The sequence below is a fragment of the Clinocottus analis genome, unplaced genomic scaffold (assembly GCF_023055335.1).
Source record: "Clinocottus analis isolate CAN_PGR_092001 unplaced genomic scaffold, fCliAna1.0.p SCAF_15, whole genome shotgun sequence".
Taxonomy (NCBI): domain Eukaryota; kingdom Metazoa; phylum Chordata; class Actinopteri; order Perciformes; family Cottidae; genus Clinocottus; species Clinocottus analis.
The window spans coordinates 9668152-9687751 of record NW_027175876.1 but is presented as its reverse complement, the minus strand read 5'-3'; the positions used below and the strand labels follow the sequence as shown (position 1 = coordinate 9687751).

At 40.8% G+C, this 19600-nt stretch overlaps 4 protein-coding genes across 5 annotated transcripts in view; 2 read left to right on the top strand and 2 right to left on the bottom strand.

The window, feature by feature from the left end:
* The window catches only part of dlgap2b (discs, large (Drosophila) homolog-associated protein 2b), a 66113-nt gene extending 60708 nt beyond the window's left edge, over positions 1–5405 (bottom strand). The window contains exon 1 of the mRNA XM_068577283.1: positions 5104–5405. Coding sequence (XP_068433384.1) covers positions 5104–5239 — 136 coding nt within the window. The 5' untranslated portion in view covers positions 5240–5405. The remainder of the gene's footprint in view (positions 1–5103) is intronic.
* Positions 5406–7508: 2103 nt separating this feature from the next.
* Positions 7509–14990, top strand: LOC137785611 (cytospin-A-like). 2 transcript variants are annotated; one of them, XM_068577001.1, is made up of 12 exons: positions 7509–8174; positions 8941–9060; positions 10582–10971; positions 11656–11729; positions 11902–12518; positions 12599–12686; positions 12835–12910; positions 12998–13034; positions 13329–13425; positions 13564–13680; positions 14016–14075; positions 14188–14990. In XM_068577001.1, the coding sequence occupies exons 2-12, from the start codon at positions 9021–9023 to the stop codon at positions 14275–14277; spliced, it is 1686 nt and encodes a 561-aa protein (XP_068433102.1). In that variant the 5' UTR covers positions 7509–8174; positions 8941–9020; the 3' UTR covers positions 14278–14990. The 2 variants fall into 2 exon arrangements, with proteins under 2 accessions (XP_068433102.1, XP_068433101.1); XM_068577000.1 differs by having other exon boundaries at positions 7510–8174; positions 10501–10971.
* Positions 14991–15093: 103 nt separating this feature from the next.
* grcc10 (gene rich cluster, C10 gene) lies at positions 15094–17290 on the bottom strand. The gene is made up of 4 exons (XM_068577003.1): positions 17167–17290; positions 16507–16560; positions 15954–16130; positions 15094–15565 (listed from the first exon to the last, which is right to left on the bottom strand). Exons 2-4 carry the CDS (start codon positions 16556–16558, stop codon positions 15426–15428), a joined length of 369 nt encoding a protein of 122 aa, XP_068433104.1. The 5' UTR covers positions 16559–16560; positions 17167–17290; the 3' UTR covers positions 15094–15425.
* A 40-nt stretch (positions 17291–17330) lies between these two features.
* LOC137785612 (SAYSvFN domain-containing protein 1-like) lies at positions 17331–19377 on the top strand. Its single transcript, XM_068577002.1, has 2 exons — positions 17331–17717; positions 18519–19377. The coding sequence occupies exons 1-2, from the start codon at positions 17511–17513 to the stop codon at positions 18840–18842; spliced, it is 531 nt and encodes a 176-aa protein (XP_068433103.1). The 5' UTR covers positions 17331–17510; the 3' UTR covers positions 18843–19377.
* Positions 19378–19600: the final 223 nt, after the last annotated feature.

Below are 19600 nucleotides of genomic sequence, written 5' to 3'. Positions count from 1 at the left end.
GAGGAGGTGGAGGAAGAGGTGGAGGAGGAGGTAGAGGAGGAGGAGGAGGAGGAGAGGGAAGGCTGAGGAGGGAGCAGTCTGCCAGGCTGGGTTTCTGTGGATCACCTGAAGCAGTGTTGGGCTCCGCATTTACTCCTCCACTGCAGCAGTGCGAGGCAGCGGCGCGAGCTGCATGTTGCTCCCCAAGATCACCGCAAAACAAGGACACGGAGTCTCCATCTGCTGGATTCAGGATTCTGCAGCTCTGCAGCTCAACACGCTCCTATCCCCCATCAGCATGCACGCTCATGCTGTCCTTCTTCCCCTCTGGCTTCAAGCATCTCTGTCTCTCTACGTGCCTTTGCCTCACACTCCTTTTCCCTCTCAAGGGGGTTTATAACGAGTCACGAACGTGTTGCCGTCTTATTCGGCTCTCACTTTTGCTGCTCTGTGTCCTGTGTCCTGGTGCATGTGGTCATATACGGCCGGTGCTCTTGGTGATAAAACGTCAAGCTCAATAAAGCCTCAGCCAACCTCACACTCTCCCTGCGATGACGTCACTCCTTCGAGTGAAAGGGAGGCAGTCGTTTCCCGGTCTTGCCGGGACCCTGTTGACGTCACCGAGATCAGACACGTTTTTCAGGCCATGTGCAGGTGTTTGGATGGCAAACATTCCACACAGAAAGTTACACAAAACTGAACAACAGTAGACAAGCCAAAACTAATTGATCCACTTCGTCCACACCAGATACGAGTAAATTACAGTACGAGACTTGAACACTTTCCTGTCTTTCAATGTCCTGAGACAATCGCTCATCCAAACGAGAACTGAACCAACTTGAGCAACACTTGGCCTCACATTCCCCTCACGTGCTCCCGCCTTCGCTGGCTTCTTCTCTGTCCTACAGCACAGTGGAGCTTCTGAGGTTGAGAGACAATGTGAGACAGGAATAAATACAGATTTGGAAAGGATCCTATTGATTTTAGGCCCAATGTAAGACTTATTGGTATTCTGAAGGAGTAGAGGTGTTACTCAAGAGAAATATTAGCGCTCCTTCAGAAAAAAAGACTCTTCGGCAATAGCTGATGCAGATGGAAAAGAAGGCGGCTAAAACACAAAGCTAACACAGAACGATGTAAAACCATGTCGACGTCAGAGCTCTAACCAAGGTGCCTTGAGCTTTTCTACACTTCTTTTGTGCCGGTGAATGTTTAGAAAGAGACAACGGATTTCAACCGTGTCTTGACAACTGTTTCAACAGTTGGTATGAAGGTCACCACCATAGTCTCGACAACCAGCAGATCTACACCTTGAAGAACTGGTGTTTTTCTATCATTGTACATACATTTCATTTAGCCGGCACTTTTATCTTAAGCAACTTACATTGTTTCTATACAGCGTAGACACAGCAACAGGGAACAATTCAGGGTTAATGTCTCGCTTAAGGACACATCAACGTGGACAAGCAGAGCCGGGGTTCGAACCACCGAAGCTCTGATTGAAAGACTAGCATGCCCTACTGCAGACTGACAGCAAAGCACAGTGGTAGTGAAGGTAAATGATTACAGTGTGTATTGTTAGATGTACATTGTTATTTCCTTGACCCTCTGCAGACCCTAATGGGCACCATGCTGAATTTAGAAATAGGCCTTTGCTTCCATTCTCTAAACAGCCCAGTCTAAATTATATCCAAAACGATTCATGTGTATTTACATGAGACAACCCAAGAGCTGCTACGGTAATAAAATGATTACAGTATTTTGCGTGTGACTATAAAAAGATTTGTTATTTCAAGCGATTCATTTTAATGAGGACATGTCAAACAACAGAAAGACACAATGCAGTCTTTGTCCTCTGGTGATTCTTTTGCTTTTAGTTTTAGGATTTTGAAAGGGTCTTTTTTTTCTTAAATACACCAGTAGGTATGTCATAGCAGTGTTCTTAAATGTTATCAAGTAAACAGTCCCACCTAGTGGTGTGAAACTCACCCAAAGTGCTTTTGGAAATTTTAAGATTCACACATTTCTGTTATAACCCAGTTCTATACTAAAACCAATCAAAGCAATACAAATTATAAATGCTCATCATGCTCATTTTTAAAGCTTGAAGTCATCAACAGCATCACTGCTCCTGCTTGCTTTATATCCCTTAAAATCCTCCAGTCCGCACACTCATTAACATTCTGCCTCAACCTTGAGAAAATGATGAGCAAGGTATGATCAAGAGCAAGTTCTCCGGATGGCTGATAAAGAACAAGACAAAACTCAGAACAATTCTTTAGGTTATGCACATCAAACAAGCAGAAATCTTCCCTCATCTACGTTCACTTCATCTGGAAACTTTGTGCTGACGCAGCCTGTAAAAGCGCAGAAGGACCCTACACACGATTAACTCGCAGATAATCTCTGATATGTGCTGAAACTTCAACGTCAGCCTATTTGTAATGCTTAAAAAGACATTTCCAGAATGTGATTAACACATATACTGTGTGATCATTGTTTGAGCAAATGCTGTCAAGTTAGTGTTATGATTTAGAATGACATTGCTGCACTAAAGACACAAGATAACGATGAGTGTCGGAGCTAAATGTGCAAAATGTCCCCCAGATATTAATGAGCAGAACAAAAAGGTAAAACTTCAGTCTAAAAATAGCCAAACGTGACCTCAAAATGTTTATTCTTTGGTGAATCATACACACCAGCATGCTCCAAGCAACAACCGAGTTATATTCTCTTGTCCCGAGAATCTTGAGAATATTTTGTGTCAGTTTGTGGTTTTATAACCAAGTAAATAAAAAAATTACAAAATGTAAGATTACTCTTTCATGATTTCGTCTTGGCCTTTGGCTTCAAAAGCCTCACAGTGAAAGTGATAGTATTTGATGTTGTGCTGATGTGAGCCTGCATTTGATCATCTACGATGCCCAAAAAATGCCAAGAGAAAGGCGGCGGACCCCTGCAGTGCTTTTTCCTTGGATGCTTCTCAGAGCTCTGACCTCTGCTGAGAAAAGGAGTCGTGCAGAGTTTACCTAATTAACCACTATCTCCTTAATGCTCGATGCCCAAATTATCCACACAACACAACAGCTAACACCTCCACCTCACTATGTACGGTTGATTGGTTGCCTTAAGATGTTTGTATATAGGCTCTAGCTTTTCCCATCATGCACCAGGCTGGATGGGAGAGAAACATCTCCTTTGTCAGTGCACATGTAACGTACACGGCACACAAAAAGGAAAGCAGGAATCGATCTTTTGCATTGTTAAAGCACGGTGATAACAATCAGGCTTATCCAAAGGATTATTGGATTGCATTGTAGTATGAAGCTGTACCAATCGAAATGTGTATATTAATGCATGGAATAATTATGTGTATGTGAACGTTGTTAGCTCATTGTGACGAATCTTAATCACCCGACTTGCAGTTTTCTTCAAATCAAGCTAGCAATGTTTACAGCCCGCTACTTCACTGTTTTGGTTCCGACTCGCTGCTTCTGATCAGCGTAGTTTACAGCCTTTAATAGGCTGCAGTTTACAGTGGATAAAACTCTCAGTAGCTGATGGGGAGAACTAAAAGTAGAGTAAATATTACATTCACTAGGTGGACTCAAGCACAACTCCAAAGGGACGCTGACGTTCCTCCATGTCTGTTGGATGTGTAAACACTCAACCGTATACAAACATGTTTGCATAATCAATTTTATAGCTTGATAATATTAAAATGTTGTGTTAACAGATTAATGTGCGGCCCACAAGCCACCTCACAAAAAAAAATGCATGTTTAGGTGTCAGTTTTAAAAAGTTTTAAACACATCTTATATATAATTTTGTCATTCTTTTTATTGTTGACAAGTGAAATGAAGAAGGGGCCAAAACCAAAAATGTGTAAGTCCGTTTCTTTATACTTTCTGACTTGTGAGAAATATCGAAAAGACATAGGATGAAGAGAAGTCTGCATCTCGCTTAAAAAACTTGTCATATCTTGTGATAGAACGTCAAGGACCAGATTGAGACACAACTACATGTTTGGATGGATTCACCTGCACTGATGTGATGATGAACAAATCCTCATTCAGCATTCTCAGCCTCCGAGGCTCATGAGTACACTGATTTAACTCAGCAAACAGATGAAAAGTGCTTTTAGGAACTGAAATATGGAGCAACATCTGCTATTACAGAACCTGTGTTTATTGTAATTAAGGAACATGTCATTCAGTGCAACAGTGTGGCTCTTTGATGGTCTATATCAGATTGAGAGATGAGAGCAAAACTTAGCATTAAGAATTTGGTCTATTTTGTGAGATTAATTTACTGTTACCAAACACCAACTATAACAATGGTCTCATTCTGATTGTGAAAACTCATCGCTTGAAAAGAACAAAGACATCCTGACACTCATGCCTTCAGATCCCTGCTCCAACAAAGCCATCATGCAACATGTAGAAATGTAGCTTTATATTAAAGTCAACTGCATCTCCTCATCATGTTTGACTTCATCGCCCCTCCCACCTCTTACCTGAGTCCTTCTCAAAGAAAAGACAGCAGTGAGTCTGTAGTAGCCATGGTAACACCTGTGACAGATGAAAAGATGGATGACAGATATAGTACAATACAGCTGAGTCACTAGACACACACACACACAAACACACACACACACACACACACACACACACACACATTGACTGAACGGAGGGGAGCAGCACAATGGGAATGTGTGGGCATTTACAGACAGAAGAAGCTTGAGGGAGAAGATGTGGGTCCCCTCCATTCACAATGGTTTCAATGGCACCTCTTCATCCGCCTCCACCTCCAAACACATGTAGGCCCGACTCTAATTCCCAAAACACCTCACCCCACATAGCATGCATCATTCCGTGGTATTGATTAATCGGCTCAGGAAACACACTGACAAAGTGTAAAGAATCATTCAGAGAGCGACTCATCCAACTTTCTGACATTTACATTTTCAATGTGACGAAGTGCGACACGCTGGCTCCACCTGGTCCAAAGCGCCCAAAAAAAAAACCTCCATCAGACCTCGCGCAGGTGCGCTTCTTGAGAAAAGCCGTCAATAACAACAACAGGTTCGGTTCATGCACAAACACGACACATCTTCCCTCCTACCTTTTTCAGCGCTGACATCTTCCTCCTCCGAGAAGGTCACTTCTTCTTCGATAGTAAACGGGCGGTAAACAAGTGAAAGGCGGTCATGTCTCCTGGTATCCGTGAACATGTTCATCGTCTTGTTCGTTAGAAACATCTGCGACAGAGCGGCCGTAGTTTCCCATGATGACGGCGGCTGGTGTGTGTTTTCTTGTCCGACGCAAGTCCTGATGCAGCTGCGGACTTCATTCTCTGGAGATGAATTGTTATGCTCTGAGGTTGTTGTGGTCACTGAACGAGTCAGAGCTCCGCGTATGAAGGCAACCAATATCAGACGCCATTTTTACAAAGTCTGCTCACACAGTGCTCCTACTTGTATTGACAATAGTGATGATAATCATTATTATTGTAGTGATAATAATGAATAGGGATGTTATTAGTGTCGTTATTGTGATACATTTGTATCATAATAAATCTGTGACACGTTATTTTTCAGCAACTTAACATACACAATTGAACAGAAAAAGTATAATGTAAAAAACATTCCATTTATTCGATGCAAGCTTACATTAAACAATGACGTATATGATTAAAGGTAAAAAGTGGTTAAATTGCTGCTGAATGGGAGTAAAACAGTATCTCTCTATCTACTCTGTGACTGCTCAAATTTAGTAAATATTACATGATGGCACGTATATCAGTTTATTTCAGACCTGCATATGAGTTAAACTTAATAAACACACAAATACATGTCCCTATTCTTGTTCATTATGACACATAATAACTTTATTTCCGTTGTACTTTTTTAGAAAGTTTAAGCAAAACAAGGAATAATAAGTAAAGAAAGACTTAATAAGTAAAGAAAGACTTGATCATTTTGTTTCAAAGTGCCTTAAGGTTGGATACCATGTTTATGGTAATTCAAGTGAGTGGGATGAGTGAGAGATTGATTTCTGATGCTAAGAAACTGCAGTGTGGTGTACAGGAGCAAGAGGTCACTGGTAAATATTGTGAAAAGTGCAGAAAACAGCCACAAGCAAAAAAACTGCCCGCATCTCTTAACCTTTGCTCACAAAGCTGAGACAAATACATTTTCCACAATGCAAATCAAGCTCCCCTTATACTAATACCTTGGCAACAAGACAACACATATAAAGTGTTCACTGCTCAGTCAAAAAATCTCTGCAACTGAGTTATATTGAAAGAAAAGGATTGATGTCTGGAATGTCATATGAACAAAATCAAAAGTCTGAGCCACTGGGGCATGTGATAAAAACGTCAATAATGATGGTACATGTTTAGAAAAGCACTGCTGTTATACATGATGAAACACATGATGAACAAGCGTTATTATCAAGTGCTATCCACACAAAAAAACCTTTGACATTACTCCCCAGTCCCCATCGGCAATACTGCCAAAGAGTTAGGAAGAAAAAAACATTTTTGAAACATCACAATGGGGACTTAAACAAAGTAACTTCATTCAGCCTTCCAACAAGTTACTGCCCTAGATGCTAACTGGTACGTATTAAACCAACTATTTGCTTTTAATGTGGGCAAAAAAAAATTAACATACAATTATGATTTGAGTAATGGCATATATATATATATATATATATATATATATATATATATATATATATATATATATATATATATATATATATATATATATATTATGAAACAGAAAGATTTAAGAATAAATCCAGATGTTATTCATTATTCCTGTCATTACTGAGTTCCGTCACTGGAGGGCGCCAGATATAATCTTCTTGGCTCTGTCCATGGTCCTTAAGCTTTCAAACGTAATCTACATTATAATGAAAATAATGAAAAATACACAAATAGTTTAATACTATGAATGCTACAATTTTTTTCAATAACATTATGACATGTATTTATCGGTTTTGAAAGAAAATATTTAAAACATAATATAAAATATTAAAAAGAAATATTTTAAAAATAAAATCAACCCTAACTCGACTTGGAGCAAACTTCACAGACACGGGTCCGAACACTGTAGGCCCACTTTAGTAGGGTGCAAGGCAAAGATCCAGGGCACCCAGTTAACAACCCTGTGAATATACTCAGGGGATCAGACTCTGCAGCTCGATCTGCAGCTCTCCCGAATATTTCATGCCCGATGAGACTGAGTCTTGAACCCGGATCTCCCGCGTCTGAGAGGCTTCGTCTCTTGAGAGGATATTTAAAACTGCGGAGACTCCAGTTCGAACGTTATCTGCTTTGAAATTTGCATTTTTCAAAACAAACATGTATCGAAATAAAAGATGAACATTTTAAAAACGTAAAAAGACAGTTGTTATGACTGTTATTGATGCAAATTGGCAATTTATAAAGTATTGTTCAACTTTATTCTTGAACTACTGAATTGTATCAACTTTATCTCAAATTATGAAAAACAAATTTTCCTCAACTGAGCAACACGATATTTAAAAAAATAAATTTAGAAATGTTTTTATTAGTTTGCTTGAGTAAGTTATAATATGAGGCCGCTATGAGGCATAACCCACCTCCAGACCGGCGAAGCTGCAGCCTGTTACCTGCGCGCCACCACACCTGCGTTTAAAGAAAATTAATTAGCCGCCAGCAGGTGTAGCTGCTTCCCCGCCGCTCGTTTTCACAGCGGAACAACATTTTATTGAATATAAGCTCGGCCTACTTCACATTGTTTCATGTTTTGAATCGCTACTTCGTGTTAACACATCTTCCAACGTCGCTTTAAACGATCCCATCGACTGCCCTCATGCCATCGATCCAACGTGCAGCTTCTGCGCCACCAGTTTGTTTCTGCCTCCTTCTCTTTTTGTCGCATTGGATTTAAAGGCGAAGCGGAGTTGGATATTATTGGGATTTTGGACCCAAGTTATAGATGGTGGCTGCCTTTATGCAGCTCTATGGCGGACATGGGATATCGGGGAAACATGAATGTAAGTAACTCGAAACGTGTGCTGGGGTAGATTTGGGAAACGGGACGCAGAAAACGTCGACAGGGACGTCGAGACTCCCCGAGAAGAAACCCGCCGGACAGCCGGGGACCGAACTGGACGGCGTCCAGCTGGCAGGCTGAGCAGGTATGAATGAACCTGGAGGGTAATGGTGTGTGCAGTGTCCTTGGTTGGATGCAACGTGTGTCTCGGCTAAATGATAATTCAATGAAATCTTCTGTATTTGCTCTGTCGGGGAAGCAGCGTCCCTCCAAACTTCATTCACCAACCGGGGAGATGAATGTTGCGTGGCTCCTCAGCAGTGGGCGTATGTAGCGCAGCAAATGTTAAAGACGTTTTGCAAATTGATAGAAATGACTCGTTAATTCGGCCGACAATTAACTTCGTAACACCTCGATTCGAGAACAAACTCCCTGGTTTTAGAGTTATAGCTTCATCCCACGATACTCCAGTAGTTAGCAGAGTGACCCGTTTGTGCTTCGCAGTAAATCATGTGCATGCCATGTTCTCCCGGGGATTACAACATCAGGCTGAGGTTAGTTAGCCTTCTTTTATCAATAACCAGATTATCAAATGGAGTTTGATACATTTTTCGTAACATATGAACGTCGTTAGATGGGGTGTTTATTATGTCATCACATCTGGCTCTGTTGAACAGGAACACACATTCTAATTGCTGTTGTGTCAAATGTATGTAAAATGTGTAAAACTTGCAGCTTTTAATTCTTCGCTATTGTGGTCAAGAAGATTCTGCACTAAACTAAATTTCCCCATAGCAAAGTCCTTGTAAGGCTCTTTTTTTGGACATGTTGCTCTTATTTAGTTCTGCTCATCAAGACTGCAGCCGTGAGTCATTCTCATGAAGGATGCACATGTATTCTCTCCTGTCCAGACAGCGGTGGGCTTCACAAAGCAGAGGACGCAGTGAAGGACACTGAGGTATCCTGTCCAGATATCTACCTTTGCTTGATAATGGGCAACCAGACTGGCAGAGTCGGCCATGACACTACAGGTACTTGAAGATGGAGGCAATTGACACAAACAGTGGCTGATTTTTAATTGTCCACTAAAAAAACAACAATCTTTTTATATCATGGAGGCTTAAATATACTGCTGTTACTAATGAAAAGTTCAAAACACTATTGCGTGAAACTATTCATTTCAGTTGGAACAGCAAATCTTACTGTTTTTAGTACAAAGTAACGGTGAGCACAGTGATGTTTCAATACAAGACTATCATATCCTTGTGTTTGTTTACCCAAAGCACACTTGTGTAGTGCAATGGTTGCAAAAGCATTAAACCTGAAATGATGAAATATGATATGAGAAAGCCAAAATGTAAAATCTTTGAGTAAATGTTTTAAGGCTAAATTACGTGAGGATGTGCATCACAATTCAACTGATTAACACTGGCACTAATGTGCCTTATATGTCTAAATTAAATATTGAGAACTGCCTGAAACACAGATGGTAAGATGTAATGAATAAGAGCAATGCAGTGAAATACAAACTTTGACCCAAAGGATTCAGTGAAAGTTGGATCTAGTGATGTCAGACCTGTTTAAACCTCATGTCAAAGCACCACAGACCAGCTTTCATTTGGCTCTGCTAATGTGTGCAATTGTCCTGCACTGTTTACTACATTCTTCCGCTTGCTTTAATTCTCACTTACAGCTGTTTAAAATGCTGCTCCTTGTTTCCCTCTCTTGGCTGTCAGTATGCAGGAAGTAGGCTCAGGCTGGGATGAGAATAGCTCTCCTGCTGTAGCTGTGCAGACTGCATCATGCTGCTGCCAAGGAAATGATGACTGTGCAGGATTCTGCAGCACAACACAAGGGCAAGGAGGGCATGCAAATATTTGAGTCAAACATATTTACATGTCCATATTTGCAAGTTACAGGAGATCCCTGTAGCCTGGTGTAAACCTTTTTATAACCAATGCACACTAACCGCATGCTATCGGCATGATAGAGACATCACAAAGCTCTTAACATTATTTTCCAGTGACACTTTAGCTGTTTAATGACCCCCCAAAAAACTGATCTACTTGAAAAATGCGGTTCAGTGTTTACGCAGAATACTGGCAGCACTGATGATGGATGTAATCACCTCGTGGTGGCAGTGAGAGCAGCTGCAGTGTTAGATTGTAGAGCAGGGTAAAATCTGCTCTCTTCCTGGATCTTGCCACATGGGGGAACAGTGTGTGAGTGTTTGCCTGCCAAGACATTGGCAGCAGAGGCTTTTTGCTGCATCAGTCAGCCCAGGACAGTAAATAAGGGAGCGGTGCTTAAATCTTCGAGTCAAAGAAGAGGTGGGCTTTGCATTCAGCACATTTTTCTTCAATTAGATTATTTTAAAACTCAGGACATATTCTCCTTTATCTCTCCGATGCTCTTTTTTCCTTTTTTTTTTTTTTATAGCTCCCCATCAGTTTTACATTTCCCCCTCTTAGGCTCTCCTTTAGATTTCTACCACACGGCTCCCACCACGCCCTCAGAGGCAGAGCTGACTGCCATGGCCTTATCCTCTGCAGCTTCCTCCAGTAAGGCACAGACGCCATCACCAACCGGCACCACCACCCCCTCCATCGCCTCTCCACCTGCAGACTGGACACAGAAACTGTCTGCTCCCTCAGAATGGGCTGTGATAAGCGTAGACAGTGTCACCTCAGAGACGAACGTGAGCGACGCAGCAGTGAGGCATGGGAAGGCAGCGGGCAGCCCGGTCAGCCTGATGTCCCTGCCTCCATCCAGTGGATCGCCTTCAGAGCAGAGCTGGCAGGAGCGGGATAGTGGACTGGAGCCGCAGGCTGCAGCCGAGCGAGTCGGAGAGGAGATGACCCTGGTTTTATTCAGTCTGATGGAGCACTACAGGACCTCACTAGGCCTGACCCCCAGCACTGATGTCACCACCGGAGCAGTAGGTAGGTCCTCCAGCTTTTCTTTCCTTTTTTAAAGCGAGCGTTGATAATGTTGAGGAACTAGAGGGAGTAAGCTAGATTTTAGAAAAGGTAGCAAACTGATGAAGCCTGCTCAGTGTTTCCTATTCTTTTCTAATAATATTAGCGCGCAGCACTAGCTCCAAAAGTTGCTCAATCTAGCAAGAAAGTTGCCAAGTCGGCGACACTGACAGGCCGTCCCTTCAGGTCTCTCCTCAAAGCCACTGCCCCCAAATAATCATAATGAACGTAAACAACAAACATGTCCGTTGTTAGAACTCGTAGCTGTCAAGCTGGGAGCTGGTGGCATCCTCTATGACGGGCAATGATTACACAGGTAGACTGTGTGAAGGTAGACAAGCAAGTGGCCCTAGAAAAACCTAAGAGTGCTTCTTTTGCTTTACTCAAAATTTCAGATTGGATAAAGTCGAGATATTTCGATTTAACCACTAGTGAGAGTAACCTTGGGTCAAGGCTGTTCTCAGGGCAAAATGTTTGACTTTTCAAAGACGGTTAATAATACTTTTAATGGCCACATCCCATATAGGTACAGAGCTCTAATATACATACACTTAGATGGCTAAATTAATATAATTTGTCGTGTCCTGTTGTCAGACATTTATTTTCACTTAACCTTGTGTGCTTTTCTTTGTTCGACTTGTTTTTCAGAGCTGCTCAGGCGCTTGATAACAGAGAGAGATGAGCTGGTTGAGGAGGTGGACACATTTAGGGAGACACTGAGGGTGAGTTGAAGCTGCAAGTCCCATGACAACCGTAGGCCCTAAAAATGTCCTAAACCTCAGTAGTTTTATTCTCTAGCACTTAATAGCCATACATTGAACACATAGCTTTTCAATTTTAGATGACATGGTCTCTTTTCCTTTTTGTTTCTCTTGCTTTTGTCCTACATTACAGACCGAGAGGTTGGAGTGGCATCAATTCCAGTGTGACCTGCAGGTCGCGGTGTCTGTGGCCGACCGGCTGCGGGTCGAGTCTGAACAGGCTCTGGGTTTGTCCCAGGAGAGACACAGGGCCGTGGAGGAGCGGCTGGCTCGCTCCCTTAGCAGAGAGCAGGAAAAGGAGGGAGAGCTGGAGAGTCTTAGGGCCGAGCACAGAGTCGTCTGCTGCAAACTTTCTGAACTCACCCTGCAGCGGCAGCTGGAGCGAGCAGAGCTGGACGCTCTGAGAGACGCTTGCAAGGTAAAAGATACAACAGAATGTGATGAACGGGCAGAGCCACAAGAGTCTGAGGAGGGACATGGGGAGGAAATACAGGAAGTTTTGGAGGAAATATCAGGGCAAGATGAAACAGACACTGAAGTTAAAAATGGTGACAAGAAGGAGAATGAAACGAATCAAGAGGCGGATGCTCATGTTGTGGGCCATGATCCAGAGGAGGCAAACGGGTCAGGGAGTATGCAGCTGAGAGGGAAAGGCGTGGCGGAGGGATACCTTCGTAGTTTAGCTATACTGGAGAAGAAAAAAGATGGGAGGGATCCAAGGAGGATTGTGATGTTATCTGAAAGATCTTGGTGAGTCTACATGCACTCTCATACACATTCACCTCTGTTAACAGAAGACTGTTATAAAACATTCAAAAACTGTCTTTTAGGAGTCTGTCTCGTCTCCCGCTCCCAACCGACTCTTCCAGTGGAACTGGGACCTCAAAAAACACCAGCACAACACTGCCGCTATGCAAGGTAGCACACTTGTTGAACTGATATTAAATGTTTTTTAACCTATCATAATTATATGGATGGATATCTGAGGGATTTTAGGCAGGTGGGAAATGCTTATAATGCTGTTGTATCACACGAGGCATATAAAGAATGTTTCTAAACTTTTCAGAGAGAAGAGCCACCAAAACAGAGAAGGATGGACCGTATTTTACAGCGGCAGGACAGCTGGTCCAGCTTTTACACAGGTGAGCTTTCAACCCACCAAACTGCCTTTATGCTCTTTTAGGCGCCGGACAGTTCGTTGCATGACTGACTGCCTTTTTGTCTTGCAGGAAAACAGGATGAGGACCAAAGCACCGATTACATCAAGTAACTAACATCCAGGGCCGCTTTCATTGTTGTTTCTGACATCCAGCAGACACTCGAGTGACTCATGTCTCTGTGTAAAAGATATGGGAAGGTTGATAAATGTTTGCTAGGATGAGCTAAACCAGACATGAAGTCACTTTTATTCACAATCTCCGCTTTAACCCTTTCCATCTTTGAATCTGCAGAAAAAGCTTGTTTTCTTCCATTATGTGTAATCTAACTTTTAAGTCACAAATTAAGTTATTTTTAAATCGGTGTTGAATGCTCTCTTTTTCTTCTTCTTCTTTCTCCCAGACCTCAGGATGGCTTCAGTGCTCTGCTAAGGCGTCATGGCGGCTCCAGAAGAAACTCTCTGCTCCGCTGGTGCCAGAGTCGTACCCAAGGTTATAAGGTTAGAAAGGAGGATGAGACTATTTTCACAATTAAAATTTGTTACCATCTGTAAAATTAAGAGAAATTCAAGGTGGACAACAAAAATATATTGTTTTACCAGTTGTATATTGGTTTCATTAAGTATGTTTTCTGGCAGAATATTGAGATCACAAACTTCAGCAGCAGCTGGGATGACGGTTTGGCGTTCTGTGCCGTCTATCACACATATTTGCCAACTCACATCCCGTACGACAACCTCAACCCAGCAGACAAGGTAAAACTGTTGCTGTTGATTCTCAAAACAAAAGAAATCCATACAATGAGCCGATTGTTTTGGTTATTTAATTTACTAAAACGTTTTGACATAGGCACAAGTCTTAAAAGCCTTTTTACAGAGACATAAAAAAAAGAAAAACACTGATAAACATGTTGATTAAGTCAAAATTCTTGTACTCCAGAAAGTCATTTCAGGTGAGTTGGATCATTACTCTGGCTGTGAAAGATTTAAAAAAAAAAAAGGATCTTACAAGAATACATGACTAAACGATATGTCTGTAAAAATATAATGTGATGATGTAAAAGCTGCTTCTGACTCAAATGTTTCTACAGAAGGAAAATCTGGACCTTGCTTTTCAGACGGGAGAGAGAGTGGGAATCATTGCCACACTGGTGAGATGTTTGTCAATACTGAAGACATTTGTAAAATTATAAATTTTGCAATTCAAAGGAGCTGTGTCCACTGGTTTTATAATCTCCTTTGTATATGTAAACTGTGTGACAGACTTCAGGGGAGATGCTGAAGGCAGACGGACCGGACTGGCAGCAGGTCCTGGGTTATGTCGAAAGCATTTTCCGTCACTTTGAGATGTGAAGTCCTTTTCTCTCGTGTTGCTCCTCCGCCTTGTTCTTTTCCATCATCGTTGTGGCTCAAGGACTGAAACCCTGTTCACCACAAGAGGGAGCTCTAATCTTAACGGACAGGATTTTAAATGTGTCAGCAATATTTAGCTTTATGACGTTTCTATGTATCAAGACAACGTCCTTCACACAGAAACTAAACCTTGGAGTTTTTCTATTTTTCTACATACCATCTATTCAGATCGAAATAGCTGCTAGGTGGTGACGCACAGGACACTTGACAAAATTTGTCAAATTATAAACACGTACTACACGTTGGTTGCTGGGTGCACTGGTTTTGCACGGTTTGCCTTTTGAAAATGAATGAGCACTTTATGATTAATGTAAATTTGCGCTGTACTTTTCTGTGGATGATTTCAGAATTTAGGGCACTTTTAAGTTGTATTTATTTTAACTAATAGTCATTTTTACATGAACCTCTCCTGCTGTTATGCTGTGTCATGTCTGCATGCACCCAAACCTAAATACCCCAAAATTAAGAAAGGGGCAGACTTGAACTGAGATTTTATTTTTTTGGAACAGTGATGTCTTAACCTTAAACACTACAGTATCGGTCAGTAAATTGTAAATGTCTGTAAGCACTTCAGTATTTAAAAAAACATGGTAATCATATGACTATGCTCTTGCCAAATGCCTTATTGCAGTAATAAAGTTATGTACAAGGAAGTTGTTCCCTCCACATATTCTCTCTATAAATACCACACAGAAATTCACAGAAAACCTTTTAATATACAGTATAACAAAATGACATTTGATACATTTAACCGCATATAAAATGGTATTAAAATGAATAAAAATTAAAAAAAAGCTAGCAATGAAGGAAATGTTAAACATTAAATGAAAATTGTCGTACTGTAACAAATAAATACTGAAACATTTTAAAGGCAATAATTTAACAATTGTGAAAGGATGTTTTGAATTAGACCTTAATGCAGCTAAGGTAAGTTTCATCCTTGTTGGAACGTATTAGTGTATTGAGTTTGAAACGATATTCCCATTATTTCTCAGGAGGAGTATATGATAGACAGGATCTTTGAATTACAGGATATTCGCGTTGAACGAAAGAATTAGATGAAAGTAACCAATGAATGTAAAGAAGTCCTATGAAGCTGGAATGGCACCTCCTATAGGTGGTGTTGACAGTGGTGGCAGGAGGAGAGACTTAAGTTTCACTGACATGGCTGCAATTTCAGGGTCCTGGGTTTCATACATCTTCACCAATCTGGCAAATTTTAGGACACCTGAAAGTAGAGCAGAGGCGATCATGATGAAGCAGATCAATGAGATACAATATGTCATCTACCCTGTGGTACATAAGGTCTATGAGTACAACTCTGAAATATCTGCATATATCTATATATCTCTATATCATAAAGTATTCTGGAGTTTGTAAATTATATCAATAACATAACTCAACATCAAGTTTAAAATAAAGCCATATCAATATATGACAGCTCATGATATATCATGCTCTGTAGAGTTCCTAGAACTTCAAATCTGATGTACAATATTTCACTTCACAGAAGGATGTTTTGGATCTGAATTTATGAAATCTGTGTTCAAAGTTTAGTTTGTTGCACATCTGTATGATTTGTATATCTAAAAAGAACAATGCTGCCTTATGCTTACCCTCTCCCTCGTTGTTGAAGCCATACGCTTTGATAACCTCTTGTTGAATCTGGGTGGCGACAGGCAGCACAAGCTGCAACATCTTGCCCATGTCGTTGCAGGCACTTTCTCGAGCCTCCTCCATCCTCGCAGTATTTTCTGGTGCTGAAAAGGCCTGGATCACCTCACTCAGTACCACTGTGGAAGAAAAACTAAAGATCAGCAGTTGCTCTGCTTCACCAACATGTACTGTATATGCAACTGTGATGCAAGTATCTTTTATGAAGTAACTAAAGACAGGATCTTGGAAATGGATGTATAATGAATGTGCTTTTTTTTTTTTTAAGTGTCTGTCTTTGGATGGGTGGGATGTTCACACTTGTCTTTTTTTGCTACAGACACATACAATAGCTAATGATACAACTGAGTAAAGATTTCAGCTTGAATGTAGAGTAGACAGATCTCGGGTCGTCAGGCAGTTTGAAACACTGAAAGTGTCGACAATTATGACATAAGGTATAAGTAAGACCATGAGAGCTAGACAATGTTAACTTTAAGATTGAGTTGTTCTCACCTCTGGTCTGCTCAACAGTGAGGGTAGGCTGCTGTGCTGGAGCTGAGGCCATGTCTGGAGAGAACAGATGAGCGAAAGATAGGTGTGAATGAAAAGAGAAAAAAAACGATCAACAGATAATCTAGAACTATGTTGAATTAGATTAATCATTTTTAAGTAAAACCTGCACGTACAATGTGATTCCACTGTTTGACTACATCGTGAACTGAATATTTTTGGGGTTTTGGACATACAAAATATGCCAGCTGAAGATCCCTTCATAGGCTAATTTTGCACAATGTTCTGAAAACGATATGACAGAAATCATCCTGATATAATCATATTTGAGCATTTACCACTTATTATCCATGCTAACTAGCTACATCTAAAATCAGATCTATAAACACTGACAGTGCTGTCGAGGCCACGTTAGGCGTTTGCTTCATGGTCACAAACCTGAAAATGCAAGAAGCGAGCCTGCTGTAAGATGAATATCCTCACACCGTTTTAGTCTTACTAAAGTTAGTAGAGCCAACTGACAATATAAAGCACAGTTTAGTTGTGATGAGCAGGACATTGGTTCTTCGACCGTTTCTTTTCTCCATATTGATATATTTGAATGTAGCGTTAATCCAAGACAACGTTAGCTTGGCTAAGGTTACCGGAAGATAAAACACATACCTGAAATGATCCAATGATCAATACAGTGCAGAGTTCTGGGATCTCAGCACAAATGGAAAAACACTAGCTTGTTGCAGCCCTGTGAAAAGTAGCTGGAAAATGAAGCCTTTTACGACAATCGGCAGCTCTTTGCGACATCCTTCCTTCTTTCAGGTAGACGCGGAAGTAGAGTTGTAAACAAGTGCCTCGCTGAGCTCGTAGCATGATGACATCTCACCAAAATGTTGTTGGAGTCAAAGTAAAAGCGAACGACAGTCGACGTGATAGTATTTGACATTGAGCTTGGTTGAAGGGGAAACAAGTATCGCGTCTCTTTTGCCACGTACACCTTAACGTCAAAGTCCATGGAGCAGAGGCTGGCAGAGTTCAGAGCCAGACGACAGGCTGAACATACTGGGGAAAAGGACGACAGTGCTCGTCCGCAGTGCATAGCACAGACTATAGAGGACACAGCTGTTCAGACTGATAAAACAACAACCAAATCAACTGACAGTCAACAGACTAAAAAGAGAGAAAACATCAGCGCTTTGAGTCAGACCTCCCCTATAAAGGTGAGACATTACTTGTTTATGATGTGAAAGATTAAATTAGATCACAAGCTCATTAGCTTTCTGATAAAATGTTTTTTCATTACGTATTGCTAGTGTTTACTGCAGCTGGGTTTTACAAATTGAAATCTGTATTGTAGCCTATGTGTGGACTGGACCTACAATACATAGTGAAACATATTCCTGCAATGTTAAACACTGACACGAAACTTAAGGCTAAAACTAATTTACCAATTATGTCAGCATTGATTAATCTGTCCATTTATAAATGTTTGACGTGACATCTCGTTTTTTTTCGTTAAATTTTAAGAAAATAGAGAAAATTGCCCGTATAATTGCTTAATTGTGCTTGTTTTGTTGACCAACACTCTAAAACCCAAACGTAAAAGTAATATCAACACAGAAAATCAGATGAACCTCACATCTGAGAAGCTGTGAATTTTTAAGCAATTCAGATATTAACTGTTTCAGCCTTACTTGTAGCATAAGATTTCACAATAACCTCTTTAAACACTAATTTATAAAGACATGGTAAAACTAATTATATCATGGTCAAATATAATCATAAACTCCTGACCGTCTGTCTTGTCATGTCTTAACTTAACTGTCTATAATGGGTGTACAAACTACAGTACACTAGCAACTGCCCCTCTTATCTGAAAATGCCTACAGTCTCCTGACATGTGGGCAGTGAGCAGAGAGAGGTCTGTTTAATGCCCAGACCCTCTTTAAGCTATGGAAGCCTTTTATAGCATGTTGAAATGCATTGAACATATTGAACTTCCTGTTGCTTTTTCTCTACAGGACCGTAGTGACTGGCTGCTAGACAGCGCTCTGGGAAGATGGCTGACTTCAAGACAATTTGTCTTCTCAAACCTTACTTTGCTCAAAGTGCTACTGTGGCTGGTGCTGCTCGGCCTGTTTGTTGAAATAGAGTTTGGCCTGCCATTTTTTGTCATCTCCCTCTTCTACTGGCTCTATGAGGGACTCAGTAGCCCGGCTGACCGCGAGCCAGGAGAACTGAGTGCTTATTCTGTGTTCAATCCAGACTGTCAGCCTCTGCTGGGTGCTCTCACTGCAGAGCAGCTGGAGGGAGAAATGGGTTACAGACCTCTGGCTAACAGATGAATTGCACATTTAAATTAAAGAATCTCATTTTGTTGTTACAAAAGTGATCATTTTATTCGGGAATGCACAGGGAATTTAAATTTGTTTATTCTGTATTACTAATTAAACGGAGATTGGTCTACATACAGTTGTATTCCGGTTTCTGTTCTTAAAAACAGTTTAATAGTAAGTAGATCTGTTTCACATCAGGTTTTGAAAGAGGGCTATGCCACATCAAATAACTTCCACTCGTGTGGGAATGGTAGTGAGTGAACTGGGAAGAAACAGTGAGTCGTGTGCTAAAAGGGTAAAGGGCAAGCATCATTGAAATTTATATGAGAACAAATTATCCTTACTTCAAATAAATGGCTTTTTAAATAATTCTGATGTATCAAGCCTGTGATATCAAGGCCTAGAAACAACATGCAGTATTGCATGTTGTTTCTAGGCCTTGATATCACAAGTTACAAACACACCGATTGCACATTCTGTTTTGGCAGTGTTACTATATGAAACAAAATCTGTGATTAAGGAAATAGCTATGTTTTATAAAAGATTAAAGTAATGTTCATTTCAAATTTGCTATGAACTGATTGATAAATGTAATGAGTGTTGAGCTTGAATGAAAATTTAAGACAATTTAAGAAATTAAAAACAATATAAAAGCCAATACCTCTGTCGTCTTTTTCCCTTTAAATCAAATGGCTTTTTTATGACGAACAGATTTTTCCTTGGGTAGTGTACACAAGATGTAACTCAGCAGTGCAGCATCTAGGTTT